This window comes from Jaculus jaculus, chromosome 13 (genome assembly GCF_020740685.1).
Source record: "Jaculus jaculus isolate mJacJac1 chromosome 13, mJacJac1.mat.Y.cur, whole genome shotgun sequence".
Taxonomy (NCBI): Eukaryota; Metazoa; Chordata; class Mammalia; order Rodentia; family Dipodidae; genus Jaculus; species Jaculus jaculus.
Genome location: NC_059114.1, coordinates 78,648,812 through 78,672,288, shown reverse-complemented (window position 1 = coordinate 78,672,288; position 23,477 = coordinate 78,648,812). Strand labels below are relative to the sequence as shown.

The 23,477-nt window shown below is 36.3% G+C and overlaps 1 protein-coding gene across 1 annotated transcript in view; it reads right to left on the bottom strand.

The window, feature by feature from the left end:
- Cdh9 (cadherin 9) overlaps positions 1-23,477 on the bottom strand; it is a 130,570-nt gene that overhangs the window by 64,251 nt on the left and 42,842 nt on the right. Inside the window, exon 2 of the mRNA XM_004652528.2 lies at positions 21,454-21,731. Within this exon, the coding sequence (XP_004652585.2) occupies positions 21,454-21,681 (228 nt within the window). The 5' untranslated portion in view covers positions 21,682-21,731. The remainder of the gene's footprint in view (positions 1-21,453; positions 21,732-23,477) is intronic.

Below are 23,477 nucleotides of genomic sequence, written 5' to 3'. Positions count from 1 at the left end.
CTAATTTAACCAGTGAGCCAATTTATGGAAAAAAAAAACACATGTCATTGCTAGAACTTAAAGTTTAGTGGAAAGCAATGTCATAGATTTGGAGCCTTATGAACTTTCTTAAGTTTTATGTGGTCTTAGAGAACAAAAATAATACAGTAAATTTAAGAGCTTCTACCAATTGTCTCTAGGTGCTATGGAATACTCAAAATCCATACAATTATAAAGAAATTATGAATGACTATGTTAAACAGAGTTGAGAAAATGTAAAAAGTATGCTTGCAAGTTTTGTAATAGAATGCCCTTGTGAGTTTATGTTATCAATTTTGCTTAAGAAAAGCTCTCTTGTTGTACAATGTTTAGCTTCAGTATAATGCAGGGATCTATGATGGACAAGTACACAAAAGCATACTATGGAATGATAAGAAATGGGAAACATGCACAGCTTTTAAAGAGCACCACACACACAGTTTTTCTGTACCCCAACAGTTTTAGGCACTATTATGTTAATTAATTAAATAGACATATTTTACTTTCATGAACAAATTTCTCCATTAATAGTTATTTGTGACAAGTGTGATATGATTTAGGCTTAATAACCATACCAGTGAGGTTGAGGTCTAAACTTTGTTAGTGGGAGTGAAATGGCTATAATGTAATAGGACACAGGTGGCCCTGGTTAGAGAAGCTTTCTTAATAAGTAAAATAGGTTCTAACTATGGCTTTTAAGACAGTTTGCCTCAATGGCCAGGGGCCTCTTTGTTTCAATTAAATAAGATAGCCAGTATGCCCCTCACATCTGTTAGTCTCTGACTTCCCAGCAATGGGATTATTACATATGCTAGTGTGCTTTAGGATGTGGATTGCCACATGTTCCAGTGTGCTGGAGGCCTGGAAATACAGCATTTTCCACTGTACTGGAAGACTGGATTATAACATGTGCCGCTGTACTGTAGGAATGGGATTACTGCATGTGCCAGTGTACTGGAGGACATCCTAAGGTGTTAGTGTTTCTGGGTTCTGCCTACTATTTTGTAAACATGGTAAGTAAATTGGACTGCCTGTACAAGTGTCTCCAAGGATCCTCCTGTCTCCTCTGTTCCCAGTACTTAGGTTAGAAGGGTATGCCCCCAAACTCAGATATTGATGTGAGTTCTGAAAATCAAACTCAATACTGCATGTTTGAGGTAAACACCTTACCAACTGGATTTCCTCCTTCACCCCCTCACTATTGTTCTTAATATCATTATTGTGAGTAAAAGCAAAATATGCTAACATTAATTACTAAGAAAATAATGGTGATATTAATTCATTGGACGAATAAGTGTGAAGAATTAGAACATGAAAGAAAAGTAAGGAGTCTTCTTAGAGGGCTATTAGAAACTATACAGCACCCTGTGGTGCACAGATGCCTCTGCTCAAATGCACTGGGACTCCAGTTCCTGTCACCATCAACTGTAAATCTTGGGTGTCAATGCACAGTGCCGGGAAGGAAGACGAGCTCAGCACAGAGCTGTGTGGTTTCATTGCACTACTGCTCATACTTAGAAAATTCGCAATCCCTGGATATTTATGGATACTATCCAATTTTACCTTTTCCCCTTGTTTTATTTCAATTAAAAATTACACATTTTCATTCTCTTTTCTCTGACTTCATTGGTTATATAAAACTGTGAACATTGCAGGTCCAAAAGGACGTTGTTAAGAATAGTCATATTCTCAAAACTTCTACACAAAATGAATTTCCTTTTATTGCCATATATGACATTTCTTTTATTTCTTAAACAATGATGAAATATAATGTACTAGGAAAGCCTGACTTAATAATGTAAGATGCATTTGTTCTTAATTTTATTTTATAGACTGTTGCGAAACTCAATTATACTTATATATTTCTTCATACACAGTTTAAATTGTAGAATTTTTCTGATTGTTTTTAAATAGTTATATAAATAAATAGCCACTAAGTACTTACCATTTGTCTAATACATTACATAAATTATACATCAAGCCAACTTAACTATATCTGTAGCTATTCATGCTAGGTACATATACATGTATGAATGTGTATTGAGACTACATGTGCTCACTCGCATGCGTGTATTTGCATTATTCCCTGTACTGTATATTTTATTTCAACAGCTAATGTTTAAAATAGTATCAAATTATACATTCGTTTATTTTAATTATCCTAAAACAAATATTGGAACTAAATAATCATGGTAATCCCCAAAGAAACAGAGTGCAACAACTGAGCCCCTGAAATTTATTTTTTAACATGAACACTGCTTCTCAATTTTGACTGAATTTTCTTTCAAAACTTTTCCCTAGGTTAGACCTCTCAACTGAAAATAAAGAACTCATTTAAAGATTTAACCTTGTCCTGTACAACTATATAAATATAAGCAAGGCATTTTGTTTTATCTCATAAAACTTGCAAGTCCTGCAATGACTGTGATGTCTATAGAAAATACAGTAAGAATGGTTTGGGGATGTCCACATGTATTTGAATTGAATGCCAACATAACCTTTCATTTCCTGTAACTTTTCTGATCCACAGAGGGGAGAAAATGTTAGCAGTAAATGCATTATAAAAGCTCCTGACATAGAAGAGGCCATTCTTATCACAACTCACACATTTCAGCTACCTTTTATCCCATGCAGCTTCTTTGACATAAATGCAAACTCTGCTTCTTTTCAGCTTTATGCAAAGCTAAAACAGGAGCCTCTATTTCTATCCTTGACCAGAAAATCAGAAAAGAAAATATGTACTCTATAATTCCAGCGTTATTCACTGCAAAAATGGCCAAGATGAAGCACGCATTACCTGGAGTGAAATGACATGTGAGAGAATGAGGATTCACTCACTGGTCATATTACATCTCACACAACACAGGCGAGGTTAGAGCCTTGGACACATCGTTTTCAAAAGGCAATTTTTATACCCTGGAGAGTGCTAAGTATAACAATATATTTCATTCCAACTTTAGAGAAATAGCTACTAAGTAGAGCAACCTTTAAATGATAATACTTATTTTGTTTCAATGCAGAAAATGTATTAAATATAAGATTCAGTCATAAAGAAGAATTAAACCAGGTGTGGTGGTGCATGCCTTTAATCCCAGCACTTGGGAGGCTGAGGTAGGAGGAGGATCTCTGCAAGTTGAAGGCCTTCTACTTGCAGAGATCCTCCTCCTACCTCAGCCTCCCAAGTGTTTTATATGTACACTATATATATATATATATATATATATATATATATATATATATATATATATATATATATGGAGAGAGAGAGAGAGAGAGAGAAGAGAAATTTACTGTCATGTCATGTTATCATGTGACGCATTGTTGTACATGCTCTTGAAATCAACCAAACTAGTGGAATACATTTTAGCAGTTATTAGCTAAGAATAATTGCTTCTGGGGCTGGAGAGATGGCATAGCAGTTAAGCGCTTGCTTGTGAAGCCTGAGGACCTTGGTTTGTGGCTCGATTCCCCAGGACCCATGTTAGCCAGATGCACAAGGGGGCACATGCCTCTGGAGTTCGTTTGCAGTGGCTGGTGGCCCTGGTGTGACCATTCTCCCTCTCTCTATCTCCAGCTTTATCTCTCTGTCCTCAAATAAATAAAAATTTAAAAAAACAATAGTTGCTTCTCAACCTTTATCTTCTTATAATTGCATCCTGTTTTATTATAGTTACAACTGTGTATCTTTGAGAATGTGTACATCTGACTATATTGTGCAATGGGTTCGGTAAACCTAAGGAGACAAACTCATTTTTAAGTTCATAGGTCACATCAACATACAATTTTACACACACACACACATACACACAAACACACACACACACACACGGGGCGGGGGAGGGAGACAGAGACAGAGAGACAGAGAGAAAGAAAGAAAGAACTCCGTGACAAGTGCAGAATGAGTCTGGGTACTGCTGTCACTGTTAGCCAGAGAATCCCCATTATTGATATGGTTATGGACACTGAGGAGATTCAAACCTCATTAAAGCTGAAAAGAAGAAGCTATGAAGTGTTTGCCACTAAGTGAGGCATCTCTCTCAAGCCTTCCATGTCTCAGGGAATAGTGTGGAAGGGAGGGGGGTAGAATGGAGGTAAGAGACACAGGGTGGAAGGAATTCTTTGGGGTGCTCCCCACCCCCACTTACTGCTGCATTCATGACCTCAAGTTAGTTGCTGGTACCCACACAAAATCTGCATTGTTCTGCACCCATCTCCAGTTTTATAATGTAAGACTAAGGTGGACAAAAGAAAAGAGGCATCAGAACAAAGGAAGAACTACTTGGAAGAAGGGTTCTCCGGTGGAATGGAGATCAAAGAGGTGGGGCAAATGAAGATAAGAATATGGGAATATAATCAAAGTACGTTATGTTCATGTACTCAGCTTCTCAATTACACAAAGAAATGGAAAAAAAGAAAATGTTTTAAATCATATATTGACAAAGCAACGAGGAAACCAGCACATTCAACTGGGAGGTAGGAACTGGCTTACACAATGTTAAATCCTATATAGACCTTTAACACTTTTAACTCTGGACAATTTTTCACCTTCAAAAAATAAAATAAAATGAGAGATATGCACGAAGTGTGTAGGTATGAGATTTAAAGATGAGCATGATGTGAGCATTCTGTTAATGGTAGTGGGTTGACTGAATTTACCAACTAAAGTGACACATATAGTAAACATCCATCTAGGCTGTGCAGTGATTATAACTTCAGTGGTCATGGAAAGCCGAGATGTTACAGATCCAGAGTCAAGTTATCTGGGACCTTCTTAGCCCCCTTATTTTGTCATTTGTTTCCCATTTCTGAGTCATAACATGTTTGTGACTACCAGATAAAACCTTTGGAATGAACACACAGACACCTAGGTTCCACTAACCTAAAAACTAAGAATATCATCATCATCTGGCACCTGAGGCTTGTAGCAGACTTTGGTGACCCCTAGACCTGCCTGCTTGATGTTTCAATCAGGGTAGTTGAAACATGACTTGGTCTATGACTTTTTTTGCTCTGGTACTGCAAAGACTTCACGATAGTCTTATGACCCCAGAACACAGAACCTGTGGTAACCTGAATCTGTGTTCCAAACCTTGGTTACTCATGTTCGGCTTTGTAAGAAACGAGTGTGTGTTCTCTTTGAGGGGAGACCTGTGCTTTTGCGTTGAGAAAATAAAAACCCTGTTGGGAAGAATTGGAAAAGAATGGAGGGCACAATATAAGTGAACATTTTCCCTTGAAATATACTTGAGGAGATAAAATGATACATTCCTCAGGAGAAGAGCTGAAGTGAGAAGGGCAGTGGGAGATAGGAGTACATGGATCCATTAGGAACCAAACACAGAACCTCAGATATGCTTAATTGTGCCAGAATTAAGGAATATAAGTCAGTAGAACCAGATGAGTTACAATTTTTTAATTGTGATAATGATAAACAAAGCTCAATGTGCTTTGTTCCCTGTGTAATTTTCTTTTCATATACATGAACATATTTTATTTATTTATTTGAGAAAGGGAGCAGGAGAAAGAGACAGAGAGGAGAGAAAGAGAAAAAAGGGGATGTGCCAGGGCCTCCAGCCATTGCAAATGAACTCTAGACACACATGTCACCTTGTACATCTGATTTTACATGAGTACTGGGGAATTGGACTCAGATCCTTTGGCTTTGCAGGCAAGTGCTTTAACTGCTGAGCCATCTCTCCAGCCCATCATATACTTTTTATTAGATTCAATTCAGTGTTCATGTGACAGAAAGGATTAAAATAATCATATCATATGGCTCATAACATATGACCAAGCTTGGGGAAAAAAAAATCTCCACTGGTGGAAAGATTCACCCAGGGGTAGACAATGAGAGTTGCTCTTAGGAGGTCCAACTGAAGTAACATAACAGAAAACTCAAATTTTATCCATCTTTGAAACAAGAAACGATAACTGAGTATTAGTGCCACTTTAAAATTGATTATTAAGGCTTTGTGACTTTTTTTTTTTTTTTTAGTTTACAGGGGCTTTGATTACTAAATGTATTTTTAAGTTCATTCATATTATGATTTTCAGCTAATAGTAAAATGAAGTGGAAATGCTAACTTAGAAAGTGATGATATATTTGACCCCTGGAATTCCTGGAATGCATTGGATGCATAAAGGTGTTCTTTTATTTCAAAAATTAGCTTTATACTAGTTTATAAATATTTCATAATCTTATAATATCCCATGAAGATTATCAATGAAAGCCATACTATCTACCGCTATACAGTTAACATCAGAGTTAAATTTACCCTTCTCGTGTAATTACAGAATATTTTCCATCAATTTCTATGTCTTTGATGAGTACAGCTTTTCTAAAAGAGGAAATTTCTCGGTTGTAGGATTTTCTATACATCTTGGTGTATTTTAAAAAGTATACATTGGGCTGGAGAGATGGCTTGGCGGTTAAGCGCTTGCCTGTGAAGCCTAAGGACCTCGGTTCAAGGCTCGATTCTCCAGGACCCACGTTAGCCAGATGCACAAGGGGGCACATGTGTCTGGAGTTCGTTTGCAGTGGCTGGAAGCCCTGGCGTGCTCTCTCTCTCTTTCTCTATCTCTATCTATCTATCTGCCTCTTTCTCTCTCTGTCACTCTCAAATAAATAAATAAAAATGAACAAAAAACTTTAAAAAAAAAAAAGTATACATTAATTTCTTGGAACAGACTTTCTTTCACGTTGTCATGCTATCTAATTCTGTTTTAATATTACAATATATTAAAGGATTTTAATTTTTTGTTTATTTTGTTGATTTTAATTATTTATTTGAGAGCTACAGACAGAGAGAGAAAGAAGCAGAGAGAGAGACAGAGAGAATTGGCGCGCCAGGGCTTCCAGCCACTGCAAATGAACTCCAGAGGCACTTGCCCCTTAGTGCATCTGGATAACGTGGGCCCTGGGGAATCAAGCCTCGAACCGGGGTCCTTAGGCTTCACAGGCAAGCGCTTAACCACTAAGCCATCTCTCCAGCCCCTACTAAAGGAGATTTTAAAGCAGTGATTATAATGTATCTTTTCCCCTTTAAACATCAACAGACAATATAATACTTATATTGACAGTGTTCTGGCTGTTGTTTATTTCCTTGTTAAAAGAAAACAAACAAATACACAAAAAAACACAAGTGTCTCATAGCCCATGATAAGTTCGAGCTCGCTAAGTAGGCCAGGCAGATATTGAACTTGCAACCATCCTGCTTTAACCTTATGAGTGCTGTGGCTTATTTTATTTTGTGTTTTTTTTTTTTTTTTTTTTTTTTTAAGTGTGGTCTGAAACTGTCCTCTAGCTATCCTAAAACTCATCACCCTCTGCCTCACTGTCCTCCCCTGACTACTGCTGTTTCCTGAGCTGTGGCTCTGTCTTTACTGAATATAGGTTAAGAGAAGGTAGCTTCAAGTGGAGCAGGATAACCATTTACTACTTGTTAAAATAAAAATTATGCCTGGTTTACTAGACACCTGAAATCCACTTCAGCATTTCCTTACCTATATCTATATCTTGAGTCGTACTCTCTATTTCTACCTGTTTTAGAGTTTCATGATTTCATGATATCATTGATCCACTTGGAGTTTAATTTTATACAGGTAGAGAGAAAGAAATCTTGTTATATTCTTTTACAAGTAGATGTCTAATTTTTTGAGTACTGTGTTGTAAAAATAGTATTTTTTTTCTAAATGTGTATTTTTGGCATAACATAGCAGGCATCTGTAGTTCCCTGGAGTTATCCTTGGGCCCCCTATTCTATTACAATGCATGATGGCCCTGATTTTGTGCCAATATCATACTGTTATTACTATGGCCCTATAGTATACTTGAAATCAGATATGATGATAACTCTAGCAGTGTTCTTTTTGCCCAGTTGCCTTGGTTATCTGGAGTCATTCATGATTCTGTATGCATTTTAAGATTTTTTTTTTATTTCCATGAAGAATAAAACTGGAATTTTGATAAGGATTACATGAACGGAAATATTGCTTATTTTAATATGATCATTCTCACACATATTGATTCTTCAAATTCATGAGCTTGAGACTTTTCATCTCTTAGTATGTTCCACAATATTTCTTTCAGTGTTCCAAAATTTTCACTGCAGAAGACCAAAATAAATTTACATTGTATGTTATGAGTTATACCCCATTCCTACTGTGAAAAAAGTCAAACATCTTAGTAGTTTGGGAAGACACCTGCCATTCACTTAGCTGTGATGCTTAACTAATATTCAGTCGTCTTTAAAACTAAAGGTTGTAACCAACATTTAATTAAATTCTGAATTTTTTGGTACAGGTACTGAATTTTGTGTGCCAAATTTTTCTATTAAAGAATGAAATATTCCGAATAAGATAGCCATAATATTGAGTTGACAAGGAAATAGCGCTAAGTCTGCTCATATATGATTGGCTGAGTATACATGTTGTAAAGTCATCATCACTAATTAGCCTAGCATATATACATCACCTACCATAACTACCAATCTATGTGTGTGCACACATATGAGAAAACTTATAATCTCTGACTGATCAAAATACAAGTATAAACATTATTATTATTCACTTTATTTCTCAAGTTGAATATTTGCTGCCTGGAATTAACTGATTTTATAACTGAAAATTTGTATTATCTGATCAACACTTTCTTGTTTCTATTTCCTATAAATATTTGAAAGAAAAATAAAAGAATGGAAAGTTCAAAGGAACAAGTCTAGTGAGTGGCACCTGATGCCCACTCTCACAGTTGCATTGTAAGGTGTGAGGAGTGGGTAGAGCTGCCCATAAGGCCCTGGGGGAAGAGAAGCTATGCTCTGAGTTCATCCCTAGAAGCATTGTTTCAGGAGCCCAAGTGCTGCTGCTCTAAGCTCTAAAACTTTGCAAATCAGGAAAAAGTGAGGTGGAACGGATGTTTTGTCTAGCTATAAGTTCTCGCTCTGAACTGATACATGAGCTGTGGTGGTTAAGCATTGCCTGACTTCACTAATGCACTATTGGTTTGAAACTTCTTAAATTGTTCATGCCATAAACAACAAAATTTTTTCTCACAAAGAATACATATTTCAACATTATCAAAAAGTATATACATTCAGGGCTGGAGATATGGCGTAGGAGTTAAGGTACTTGCCTGTGAAGTCTAACAACCCAAGTGTGAATCCCCAGGACCCATGTAAGCCAGATGCACAGGGTGATGCATGCACAAGGTTGCCCATGAGTACAAGGTGGCACACTCCTCTGGAGTTCAACTGCAGTGGCTGGAGACCCTTGTGTACTAATTCTCTCTTATTTCCTCTCATAATAAAAAAAAAAAATTAGAAGTATATGCATTTATATAAATTTGTTTATAAACATTTGCTGCATTTATGAGTAAAATAGCTATGAAGAACATTTCTATTGCTAATGGTATGCAGCTAAGGTCACAACCCCTAAGGCATGGTGCAGGGTAAACATGATGGTACACGTACTAGTCATATGTGCAGAAACTCCTGGACCTTATCTCACAATAACCATTGCAACACAGGATTCTGACCTCAAGATTATATACTTGTTTACTACATCACTTAGTGGTGCACATCTCTCCTACTATTTGGAAAATCAGATGCGATGTAAACTTCCTTTCCTAAATAAATTATATTCCAAACTCATTCGTTGAGTAACTATGTCTGATTTCCCAGAAAATACCTTCATAAATTCATGGAAAATAAATAAAGGAGGCTGGAGAGATGGCTTAGCAGTTAAGTACTTGTCTGTGAAGTCTAACAACCCAAGTGTGATTCCCTAGGACCCACGTAAGTCAGATGCACAAGGTGGCTCATGTGTCTGGAGTCCATTTGCAGTGGCTGGAGGCCCTGTTGCACCCAATCTCTTTTGATCTCTCTCTATCAAAATAAGTAAATAAATAAAAAAAATTAGAAATATAAGTAAATGCTATTGCTACTACTAGCTTAATTAGGAATAAAAAAATACTGGTTGATTGTCCCAAACTGTTGATAGAGGAAAAAGAGCATACTCTGGAAAAATGGGATATACAAGGAAAAGTTAAACCCATGTGTATACTTATTTTTCTAAGACAATATCATTAATTTCTTATAGTATCATTCTTACTACATGATAATTACATTTTTTTTTCTTAAAGCAATTTCTTATTTGCAGCATTCTTATGGAGAATAGGACTTTATTTAAAAAAAAATCTTAAGGGAGAAAACTACAACACAGATTTAAAAGTTACTGTGTCATATTCTTAGAGTTCCTCACCACTGAGTCTTATAAATAAAATCGTCAACATCCAGAAATCTGTCTTCACATGTTAATTTGTATGACTCCCCTTAATAAAAATCATTTCCTATATGACACAAGTAACTATGTCACTATCAAGTTCCTCTTTAATCCTGATAATAAGAGAAAGGAAATCATTCCAAAAAATATATATAGGCTCCTAATTTTATGTCAGTTATCAGATATTTATTTATTATTATAGAAAGTATTAAAAATGAAATATGCCTGTTGGTTCTGATACTCATGGTGCAAAGGTTTTTTTGTTTTGTTTTGTTTTTTCAAGACAAGTTTTTTTTTTTAATTTTTTATTTATTTATTTGAGAGCGACAGACCCAAAGAGAAAGACAGATAGAGGGAGAGAGAGAGAATGGGCGCGCCAGGGCTTCCAGCCTCTGCAAACAAACTCCAGACGCGTGCACCCCCTTGTGCATCTGGCTAACGTGGGACCTGGGGAACCGAGCCTCGAACCGGAGTCCTTAGGCTTCACAGGCAAGCGCTTAACCGCTAAGCCATCTCTCCAGCCCTCAAGACAAGTTTTAATGATGTTGATGAAGGATTTCAGTGAGTTCCAAATATGCTCAACCAAAATGCATCTAGATCTCCAGATAAAACTGGTAAAAAGTAGCCATATAAAACAAGAGGCACTTCATATAAGCGCAACAACAGTGAGAATTATAACTGCTGTTTTATTAAATGTTGTGGCATTAACAATAGTTTGTAGCAACAGTTTAAATTTAAGGGAAAAAACAGAACTGTCAGGCCAAACTACGTTGACACATCCCCAGGTAAAATATGTTTAAGAAAGAAAGGGAAATAAAGACACTTTTCAATAAACAAAACCTGAGAAAATTTGTGCATATATGAATAAATTTACACCAAGGAAATATCAAAGATTCCCCTACTTGAAAGAAATGTGTAAACTAACTCTGAGCTACACACATTACAATAAGTTATTGTATCAACAATTTAAATAGGATTAGACAGAAAGGCTGAGAACTGAAGATGTAAAAGCCAATTCAAACACATAATCATGAGGGTATTGCTGTGGAAAAATAGGCATGAGGTAATGTCCAGGAGGACTGTGATAGAGCACTGCAGTTATCTGGCTTGCTAGGATGCTGTGTGCTGTGATCAGTAATCTAAAGAGAGGGAGACAACAGGGTATAATTTCCAGGACAGCCTGGCCTACATGTAAAGTTGGGCTAAGAGTGTAAAGCTCTTACTTAACATGTGCAAGACTTTGAGTTCATACCTAGCATGAATAAAAGTGGGGTTTTATAATGACAAAATGACATTTAGCTATAGCTCTATAAGAATAAATGGAGAAAAGAGAAAAAAACTAAAAATGGAATTTTACTTATCCCTCTTCCATTAAAAGTTGGTTAAAAGAAGCATTAAAAATAAAGGAGAATTATGAAACAATTTTATATTAAACTTATCATAAGATAACAGAATACTTAGCATGTATAGAATAAACATTTCTTCATGTATATAATTTTTATCAAAACACCTTTTAAAATAGATCATTTTCTAAAGGTATTTACAAATGTTTTCAGTAGTTATTTAGTAATTCTGAGAATATGGTGAATAGAATAAAACATTATAGAAGAATGTGTTGATAAGATTTTAAGAAACAAAAACATTTGACATAAAATACTTATGGTACATGTGCTCTTTATTATAAAATATTACTTTCCCTTTCCAATGTCCTTAGTTAATCTTTATTTATTATTTAATCTTGAACAAGTTTTGTGCCTATGTTTCTAATGTGTTTGAGTATAATAAAATTTTGCACTGTGCAAGTTTTTCAACAATCAACAACATAGAATTCAAAACTTGTTAATATTTTAGACAAATAATTTAGTGCATTCCAAATATGAAAAAAATGTCAGTTCCAAAGTGGATGAGCAAGCATCATAAATTTAGAGAATGAATTTAGTGTCAAATTGGATAAGATAGGATTAATCAGTAAATCAGTCATTTTATCTTCTTTAATTTGAAACTGGCATTTTTGCATAGATACGTGTGTGTGGATGGCATAGGGATTTTATCTGTATACATAGGTGTATGTACATAGCTGTTTGTGTAGGTGTGTGCACACAGGCCTTATATAAGTGTCAGATGTCTTCCTCAATTGTTCTCTATCATATTCTTTGAGAAAAAAGATTTTTCACCAAGCCTGGATCTCATTATTCTGGGTAGGGTAGCTCATCAAAGAGACACAGGGGTCTGGTTGTCTCTGCATCCATAGTACTAGGATTACAAGTGCACGTGTCATATCTCTCTTTACATGGGAATCAGAACTCTGTTTTGCTTGCTTGTTCAGCAATCACCTTACCCATTGAGTAATCACTTTATTTAAGAGGACTTTCTCATATCTTAAGAACTTTTTTTATTATTTAACATAGAAATAAATTCAGAATATTCTTCCCAAATAGTAGAATTAACTTAGTGTTCCATAGATTTTTCTCACATTTTACAATTAATTAAATAACAATAATACACATGACTAAGATGAACACTACACTGTACTCACAAAGTTACAAATAGATGTTGAGAATAGTGATGCCTTACATAGGTGGTTTATTGTTGGTGTCAGAGTAATTATACTAACTATATACACTGAGACCTTAAAAACTGTTGGAGTTTAACCATGAGAATCCCTCCTTCATCAATTTAACATGAAAATGACAAGGGACATGATACTAAGAAAATTAAGACTATCAGACAAAGTACTTTCATGCCAGATGTGCCTGTATGAAGGAAAGCAAGAAATCCATATATATTTTATATACTATATTTGACCGAAGCAACATTTAACAGCATGCAAAAACACAACACTTAACTAAGAAATGCAGTACAAAATAAATGTACAATAGAGAAATCAACAGTGTGGGCTGGAGAGATGGCTTAGTGGTTAAGCGCTTGCCTGTGAAGCCTAAGGACCCTGGTTCAAGGCTCGATTCCCCAGGACCCACATTAGGCAGATGCACGTCTGGAGTTTGTTTACAGTGGCTGCAAGCCCTGGCACACCCATTCTCTCTCTCTCTCTCTCTCTCTCTCTCTCTCCCCCTCCCTCCTTCTCTTTCTCTCTCTCTCTCTCTCCCCTTCTTTCTCTGTCACTCTCAAATAAATAAAAATAAACAAAAAACAATTAAAAAAAAGAAATCAACAGTGTTAAATATACAACATGTGAATAAGTATGTGTGCATATAAAACTATTTTAGTGGTAGAATTTTATTTATCTCAGATTTTTTACATGACTTCCAGTGATTTTCAGGACCATGTTTTCCACAGGGACTACCCACTGCTTGTGAGTGGTGTGTAACACAGTAACAATAATGATGATGATGATGGTAGTGATAACAATGATCACAACTGCTGTCTGTGCCTTATGATACACCCTGTTAATCTCTCAGTACACACATTGAGTCAAATCTAATGCTATCCACTTACATCTCTCCTTCCTATCTTCCTTTGTTTTTCCTTTTTAAAATGGTTACAATTATGTTGGGTAGAATGATCACCTGTAAGCTTTGAAGTAGAGGAAAAGAATATGGGAAGAATAGAAATAGATTTATGAAAAGTAGCATTTATAATTTATTGGACCAACTAAAACATTTTACCATACTTAATATTTTAAAGTGGTTTTCCAGTTACTCATCCTTTAGCAATAAATAATACAAAAAGTCTTTTTAATTTTTTGAATTAAAAATGTAGGAGAATTGTTATAAATCCTAACTGGTTACTCTTCTAAGTCTAAACACAACATAAACGTTTCTCTACTGAAATACATAGATGATTGTGGACTAGATATAATTCTAAATACTGTGGTGTTTGATGAAAGAGAGGGAAAACATAATTTAGTTGTGATCCAGTGGAAATAGAGAGGAAAATATAAAACAAAAATGCAAATCACATCTCCTCAGTAGGTTTGTGTTGGTGAAATCATATTTGGGAAAATGAAGATTTTCCTATGAAGTTCTTTCTGACCTTTCTTACTTTTATGACATCAATCTTTCAGAATTGAGACTGATGAAGTATTTAATGATTTTCTCTAAAAAATGTATTTTTTTTCCTTTTTATCATTAAAAAATAATTATTAACTCTACTATAGGAGCAAAGTGTGTTTTGGTCATATTCCCCTCAGGTTATATTCTTAAACCCCTCTCCCCTTCCCCGGTTCCACAGAGGCCCTTCTCAGAGGGGTTATTGCGATTCACTGTGCATTAATGATTGCATCCGTCACTTTCTGTGGCAGTGCGGACAATGCCTTATAATGCTTTTTCCCACACTGTCACTGGTAACAATCTTTCACCTCCCCCACTCTTTCCCAATGTGCCCTGAGACTTAGCGGGTATAATACAAGTCTTCTTTAATGCGAGGCTCTCTTCAATCTCTGGATTTCTGCTTTGATGAGGTTTGAGTGTCCTCAGAGTCTATCTCCATCTTCTTGGAGGAGCTTATTAGGATAGTGAGAGCAGCACTCGTGTTTAAATCGCTACTTCCTCTGTAATGTCTCCCAGACAGTGGGAAATGTGAAAGAGGGGGCTCTTCTAGTGTGAGGTTGTAAGATATATGTGCTTGTATTGATGGGTCTTTGTTATTTTCAAGTGGCCATGTAATTTCAAATATTTGAGGAAAGAATAAAAATACATCCAGGACAGTTTCAAGTGTAGAAATCCAGAGATTCCCAGTGCTAAAAGAGAAGATTCCGCAGAGTAACTGAGACTGTGCACGCCCTGAGAGATGGACGATCTGAGATTCTCTAAGGGGAGTCAGAATGTGTTATGTGCAACGGTGTGACTATGTAATGGGATTTAGAACAAAAAAGTTAAAAATCTACAAAAGATATTTAAATAATCAATGAGAGGGAACACGTATGCAGGTATGCAGAACAGAAAAAATATCCAGTTAACTACAATTAAGGATTCATGGGGGGGGGAACACAACACAGGACTGAAGAGTTAGACTGTGGAATGCTTTCAACTGTAAGTGGAAGTTTATTTTTATTACTTCATATGGTTGTGCAATGTATAAAAAGTTCATCACATTTCCATCCATGTCTATAACATACTTTGCAAATGGTCATCAATTTTTGTCCCCATTTCAATTTTCTATTATGTTTTGTATAATAAATTGCTTTTATTCGGAGAAAATTTCAACAGTTATCATATTTTAAATTTCAACGTACTTAGACAATACTTTAAATAATATTTGACAGAGAAGCACAGAGAGAGAGAGAGAGAGAGAGAGAGAGAGAGGAGAGAAAATCGGCATGCCAGGGTCTCCAGCTAGTACAAACGAACTCCAGACACATGCGGTACTGTGTGCATCTGACTTAAGTGGATACTGAGGAATCAAACCTGGGTCCTTAGCCAAAAGATTTAACTGTTGACCCATTTCTCCAGGCTTCAAAATGAGTTTTTATTCTCCACCATAAAGATATGAGGACATTTAATGTGATAAGTGTGCCAATTACCCTAATTCTATTACTATATTGCATATCAATATATTAAAACATTTTGCATTGGCTGGAGAAATGGCTTTGTGGTTAAGCACTTGCCTGTGAAGACTAAGGTCCCTGGTTTGAGGCTCCATTCTCCAGGACCCACGTTAGCCAGATGCACAAGGGGGCGCACGCGTCTGTAGTTCATTCGCAGTAGCTGGAAGCCTTGGCGTGCCCATTCTCTCTCCCTCTATCTGCCTCTTTCTCTTTTTGTCACTCTCAAATAAATAAATAAATAAATAAATAAATAAATAAATAAATAAAACTTTTTTTTTTTTGTTTTTTTTTTTTTGGTTTTTCGAGGTAGGGTCTCACTCTGGCTCAGGCTGACCTGGAATTTACTATGTAATCTCAGGGTGGCCTCAAACTCTTGGCGATCCTCCTACCTCTGCCTCCCGAGTGCTGGGATTAAAGACGTGCGCCACCACACCCGGCTCAATAAAACTTTTAAAAAGCATTTTATAGCACTGTATAAATTAGTAAAAAGCATCATTTAAAATAAATTATATATTTAACAATTTTTAAAAACTTCAAAATAAGCAAGTAACAACAACAAAATACCTGTAGAATCTGCTAAGCTGCAGGTTAGGATTGTCGGAGTGGTAATACTGTACTGTACTGCCAGGGGTGATATAAACAGTAAAAATTAGAAGACAGGTTCTATTTTAAAAGTATATTTTTATAGATTTCAGTGCAAAATAATCCTTTGTAGACTGTCTTAAGAGTCTAGTTATGATGCTTAATATTTTTCTCATGTGTGCTGAGTTTTAAATAACCAAGCTATAAAGAGAATTTTGGAGCAAGATGTATTCCTAAATCAGAAGCAACTGCTCTGTGCACTGCCCCAAAAGTAATCACAATCTGTAAACTTTGTGAAGATATTTTATTTACATTCTGAAAAACACTGTGATATACCATAAAGGCTCACCAAGTATCCTTCAGTGAATTTGAGACCTCATTTCTTTCTGTAACAATATGCCTCCTTGTTACTTGCACATATCAAAATGTCAAACTTTGAAAGACTGATAAATTGGCCTATCTATTTGTTATATATATATATTGATGATATACAAGGAGTTCAAACAAATATCAGCTTATTTATAACTATATATACATATATAGTTATAAAAGTTACAAAAATAATACTCAAGAGTCTGCTTGATAACAAAGATCATATTGTATTCTGATGAACTTAAATCATAAGAAGGTCATGTCAGACCCCACCCATCAATAATTTTCACTACAGCTTTTGACAGGATTATATCTTATGCTTTTAAAGAATGGGCCTCGTTATGGAAATCTGTGCTTGTTACAGTGGAGGTTTAACATCATTAGACTAAGATTTTTTGACTTTCATTTTTCATTCTACTGATATATTTAACCCCTCCTACCTTTTCTGTTCACATGTAGTTTTATTAATCTTTTTACTTGTCTTTTCTGCTCAAAATTGCAAGCCCCTTCTATTTCTTTTTTTAAAAATCCATAATTTTAGTTAAAATATTTTAATAACAACATAATTTGATATAGAAGTTTATGAGAGCTAGACATTTAAAGTTTCAAAGGTTTATATGGTTAGAGGGGAACATAGTTGGGATTGTATCTTACATCTATCATGATGTGGTGTGTGTGTGTGTGTGTGTGTGTGTGTGTGTGTCAGTGGGAATTTGGATGCTCCTATTTTGTCTTTCTCAAAACCACTCGTAAATCCAAGTTCAGCCCTAGGATTTTTTTTTTTTTTTTGAGGAGGTAGTGTTTGGTTTTGTTTCATTAATTTCAAAGTTTATATGCCTGTGGTTGTTTGCAATATATACATATATTTTTTTGAGGTAGGGTCTCCGTTTCTCCCAGGCCAACCTGGAATTCACTCTGTAGTCCTCAGGGTGGCCTCGAACTCATGGAGATCCTCCTACCTCTGCCTCCGGTGTGCTGGTATTAAAGGCGTGCGCCACCACACCTGGCTCTGGTTGTTTGATTTTAAATGTATGTCCCCCATAGCCTAAATTATTTTTTTTAATTAAAATTAAGGTTTCTACTTAAGTTTCCAGCAGGTAGAGCCCTGCGGGCAGAGGTGTGTCACTGGGCACAGACCTTAAGTCCAGCCTTGAGCTGTGCTGAGGGCCAGCCTGGGCTCTGACCACTGGTGCTGGCCAGTGCTGACGTGGGCTTTCTGTCTGTCTCTCTTTGCTACTGTGCTTGCTGAAGTAAGGCATCTTCTTTCACCATTGGGAAACTTTCCCTGCAGTCAGCAAGCCTGAAATAAACCTGCTCCTCCCATAAGCTGCTTCTGGTGGGTGATTCCCCCAGCTTTGAAAGGTAACTGCAACAATGTCTTTGCACATTTATGTAATTTTATATTTCTTATGAATTAGTTTGGTTATTTTTTTCTGTGACATCTATCTTGAACCAAATGTAATGCAAACTATTATAGTCTCTGCATTAACAGCCAACTGTCCCTTACTCATCTCAGCCTGTGAGGAAAATAACAGGCAGTGACTTCACAGGACACACTGTCCCTTCCGCAAGGACCCTGGAAGGGTCAGTTTGCATTTACCCAGAGTAGCTGTAGATAGCACGTTCTTGTAGAGACTGATTATCTTCTGTTCAGGAAGCTAAATCTTTGTTGGAATTCAAGAGTTTGGCAATGTTCAGGGTTAAGGCCCTGACTGGTTTCTGAATAGCCCAATAAATAATGTCAAAAACAGCTAGGAGAAAAATAATTTGGTATCAATAATTTTTTTTTTTAAATTTTGTTTATTTATTTGAGAGCGACAGACACAGAGAGAAAGACAGATAGAGGAAGAGAGAGAGAATGGGCGCGCCAGGGCCTCCAGCCTCTGCAAACGAACTCCAGATGCGTGCGCCCCCTTGTGCATCTGGCTAACGTGGGACCTGGGGAACCGAGCCTTGAACCGGGGTCCTTAGGCTTCACAGGCAAGCGCTTAACCACTAAGCCATCTCTCCAGCCCTGGTATCAATAATTTTAAAAACTATTAGAAGACCCCTTCTAATAGGGAAGACAAATGTAAGAGAAGGCCTATAATGAAGTAGAAAAAGTAGTTTTCATTCTTTCCCCAAACCAGTATAGACTTGTATTTTTGAAGTCATCCTTTTGTATATTCCATAGGAAATTGGAACATTACTGAAAGACAATTTTTTGTTTGTTTTTGTTTTTTTGATGTAGGGTCTCACTCAAGCCCAGGCTGACCTAGAATTAACTTTGTATTCTCAGGGTAGCCTCAAACTCATGACGATCCTCCTGCCTCTGCCTCTTCTCTCCCCACCCCTCATCGAGTGATAGGATTAAAGGCATGTTCTATCACGCCCAGCGCCCAGCATGAAAGACAATTTTCATTCATTTTCTAGACAAGAAATATAACAGTTTTGATGGGTTTTCCATGTTTGACTCATTGTCTTCTTTTGTGAGGAAAAATAATAGAAAAAAAAATAAAAACATCCTAAGTTGTTCACTGGAACACCTTGGAAAAATAGGTCATTTTATGAGATGAATGATAAAAGGCATTATGAAAAATAACCATGTAGCATATATTTTAGTCATTGTCTATGACAGACTATAGAATGCATTAAAACTAAGAAAGGTAACATGCATAGATATAAGTATATAATTGAAAATTAGCATAGAAATAGTAGTCCTTCACAATCGAAGCAATGTACATCCAGAGTTCAGAAGGAAATTTTTTTTTTGTGTTGTTTTAAGTTAAAATTACATGAGTATAATAGAAACGCTGTGGTCTGAGATTATGGGAATCCTATTTTATCTGTGACTATTTTCCTCTGTGAAACACCAAGGAAGGAACCATGCCTTTAAGGCCCTGTGACCTGAATTTGTTCTTTATACAGTACCTCAGAAAAAAGAATCATAAGGCAATTTCGAGTCCTCAGACACAAACACTTTGTCGTTGAACTTGAAATGTCCTGATGATACCTATTAACTGTAGTAGGAAAGTGATGTTAAATGAGGGGTGATGAAGGACGCCATAGGGCTAACCTGAGGAAAAATAAGCAGAGAAAAAGAATCATCAAGTGAACTGGACAAGTCAAAATGTGCATGCCCTGTGCAACCACAAGACAGGGATCTCAAAAGAGGAGGAAATAATAGGCTTCTGTTAACAGATGCTGGGTTTGAAAAGTGTATTGGCCCACACAAGATGAAGTATAGCGAGATTTGGTCAATTTTACAGAATAAATGTATTATTGATTTGAAAAATATAAGGGCATGCTTGGCTCTACAATTTTTTTTTGTCTTTTTACTTTTGGCTTATTCTAATTTTTCTAATGTCAATGCCAATTCTCAGATCATTAGAATCACTAACATTTATTTCAATTATTAAGATACTATAAGATCTTAAATTAATATAAATCATATTGGTAATTAAAACGCATTATACATTTTTAAACAAACACTTTTGAAAATATTTTTATTCTTTTAAGAGTGAGAGAAAGAAAGAAAGAAAGAAAGAAAGAAAGAAAGAAAGAAAGAAAGAGTAAGTATGGGCACACCAGGGTATCTTTCCACTACAAATGCATGTGCCACTTTGTGTATAAGGCTTTATGTGTGTACTAAGGAATTGAACCTGGGCCTTCAAGCTTTGCAAGCAAGATCCTTTAACCAATGAGCCATCTTTCTAGCCCACCTTTAGAATTTTATTTAAAAATATGATCAGGCTCAGCATTGAGATTACCTTAGGGAGAATCAGAGTGCACTAGTGAATTATCATGAGAACAGCAGAGTATCATGAGAAAGATAATGCCACTGTATGAAACAAAGGGGTCATGAACAAAAAAGATACAGATAATCAGTTGAAGAAAGAGAAGCAAGCTGATAAGCACCAAGAGGCGAGATATCATGAACCAGTGTCAGAGCTGCATACAAGCACACCATGAAGTTCTCGATGAGATTTGTTCCTGACTGAGATGAGCACCTGTCACACTTGCTGTAGAGACAAAGGATGACCTATCCGCAGTGCTAACACTTCTTTCCTCTCCTTTCATCTTTTCTCCCTCACATTGCTTATCTTGGTTACACAATTAGAGGAGAGTTCAGCTAGACTTACTTCAAGACACAGATATTTTATACTATATTTTATTTTCTTTTTGTGCATTGCATACTACTATATATTATAATGACTAATCAAAGATAGCAATAGATTTTAGTAAACTATGGTATATTTAACTTCATTTTCATCCTATAATGTATGATATTATTTAGTTATAATTTTAAATTGAATTTCAGGGACAAATTAATTTTATATTTGATTCATACCAAGCTAATTACTTGTGAACCAAAACCACATGCAGCATCATTTTGGTATTGTTTGTTTCCTTTCTATGTCTTGCAAATGGGATCAATAATGGTTTGCTTTTAACTCAGGCTTCTCTGTCTCTGAATGACGGTGCTGGGATTGTCTATGTGTACCACCACACTTGAATGATTTATCCCATTGTCATGTTTGTAACAAATAATGATTTACAATATGTGCTTGGTTATATCACATTCTACACACTGTCATTCTGCACAGATTTGCAATGACATATTAGTTGAAATGTTTATTTATAATGTGGGAAGTTGCTGTAAAAGAGAAAGGACCATCATTTTTGGCTACTGAATTCATCAGAAAAAAAATTCTTACCTTCCCTACATACTGGGTGTCACTACCTGTGTACTCTTCCAACAAGAAGAACTGGTTCCACATCCAGCCACGCTTGGTGCGATGTAGTATTTTACCATCATCTTTAGTCACATTCAGTGTCCTTTTTCTCAGTAAGTGACTGTTATCTGTTTCTTGTAATGGGCTGGTAACAATTATATGGAACAAGTAGGTCCAGATGATCAGTGGTAGACAATGGTAAGCCCTCATTATCTTTGACTTCAGAAGGATGACAAATTTCAATGTATTTTCTGTTTCTCCTGAAGAGTGAGAGGACAAAAAGTGCTGTTATTAGGTTGTGTTTAATATTCACATAACGTGAAGCCTGAAAAAGTTCTCTTAAGTGTTATTTAAACATTATAGATAATACATATCATTTAATATAATTCAATGACTCAAAAAGAAAATTGTGGTGAGCACTTGCTGGCATGAGTAGGCCTGCCTCCCTGTTCCCCAGCTCCTGGATCCCCATCTCCTAGACCCCTGTCACTGACGTGTACCTGCTTGGATCTTGTTCTTTTGCAGCTGGAGCAGGTCTGGGTTTGTGGTTTTTCTTCTCCCAGGTGCCCAGCTCAGCTCCCAATATTCCTACTGCTCATGCGGGGCTACCTGGACCCTGAACCCATGGTGCAGGAGTAGGCCTGGGTTCCTGGTCAAAAGCTCTTGGTTCCCAACTGCTGGTTCCTCTGCCGCTGGTGTGAGGTTGATGGGAACCTCAGTCAGGCAAGATTGAGCCCAGCGATGCAGGGATGGTTCAAAATATGGAAATCAATTAATGTAATACATGACCTAAATAAACTTAAACACAAGCACCGCGTGATTATTTCAGTACATACAGAGAAAGCTATCAAATAGAACATTGCTTCATGATCAAAAGGCTGGGGACACTAGTCATGGAGGGTTTTTATTTAAACATCTCAAAGGCTGTACACAGAGCATCTAGCCCAAATCACACATAATGGGGAATGGAGCAAGGAGTTTCCATTAAAATCAGGAACAAGGAGGTGGTGTCCACTCTCACCACTACTCTTCAGCACAGTACTAGAAACCCTCGTCTAAGCAACACGACAGGAGAAAGATATAAAAGGGATACACATAGGAAACGAAGACGTCAAAGGAGCCCCATTTGCAGATGTCCTGACCCTAAACATAAGTGACCCAGAAGTCTCCATTTCAGAGCTCTGAAATATGATAAATTCTTTCAGTAAAGTGGCATGATACAAAATAAACACACAACAAGCAGTGACATTCCCATAAGAAAAAAATATATAAATACACGGAGAAAGAAGTCAGAGAGGCTGCTCATTTTCAGGAGCCACTATGTGCATACAATGTGCATACATGCACCTTAAAATAACAGTAACAAAGGAAGTGAAATACCTATGTACTGAAAACATAACAATGGTCAATAAAAAAAAAAAAAAAAACAAGTGTGGATACATGAGAAGACAGAAGGTACTTTCATGACCTAGATAGGTAGAATTAATATTGTAAAAATGGAAATCTTACCAAAAGCAATATACAGATTCAACATAATACCAATAAAAATCCAAGCATCAATCTTCACAGAGATAAAAAACAATCCAAAAATTTATGTGGAATAGCAGAAGGCCTCAGATACCCAAAAATTTTATCAGCAAAAGAAATACAACTGGAGGTATCACCCTACCTGATGTAAAGCTATACTACAAAGCCATAGTAATAAAAACAGCATGACATTGGCATAAAAACTGATATATAGAATAATGGAAAAGAATTGAAGAGCCAGCCACTTAGTTCAAGCAACTATAGCTACTTAATATTGGACAAAAGGAACTATCGTTTACTGGTGGGAATACAAACTTATACAACCACTATGGAAATCACCATGGAAACTCCTGAAAAAATGAGAATAGAGCTACCAACTAACCCTAGCTCTAGAATATTTGGATCTGGCTTGTAGTTCCCTGTACCAGAAATCAATTACTTTTCACATTGGCTGTTCATTGCAGAGACCTATGAAGTCC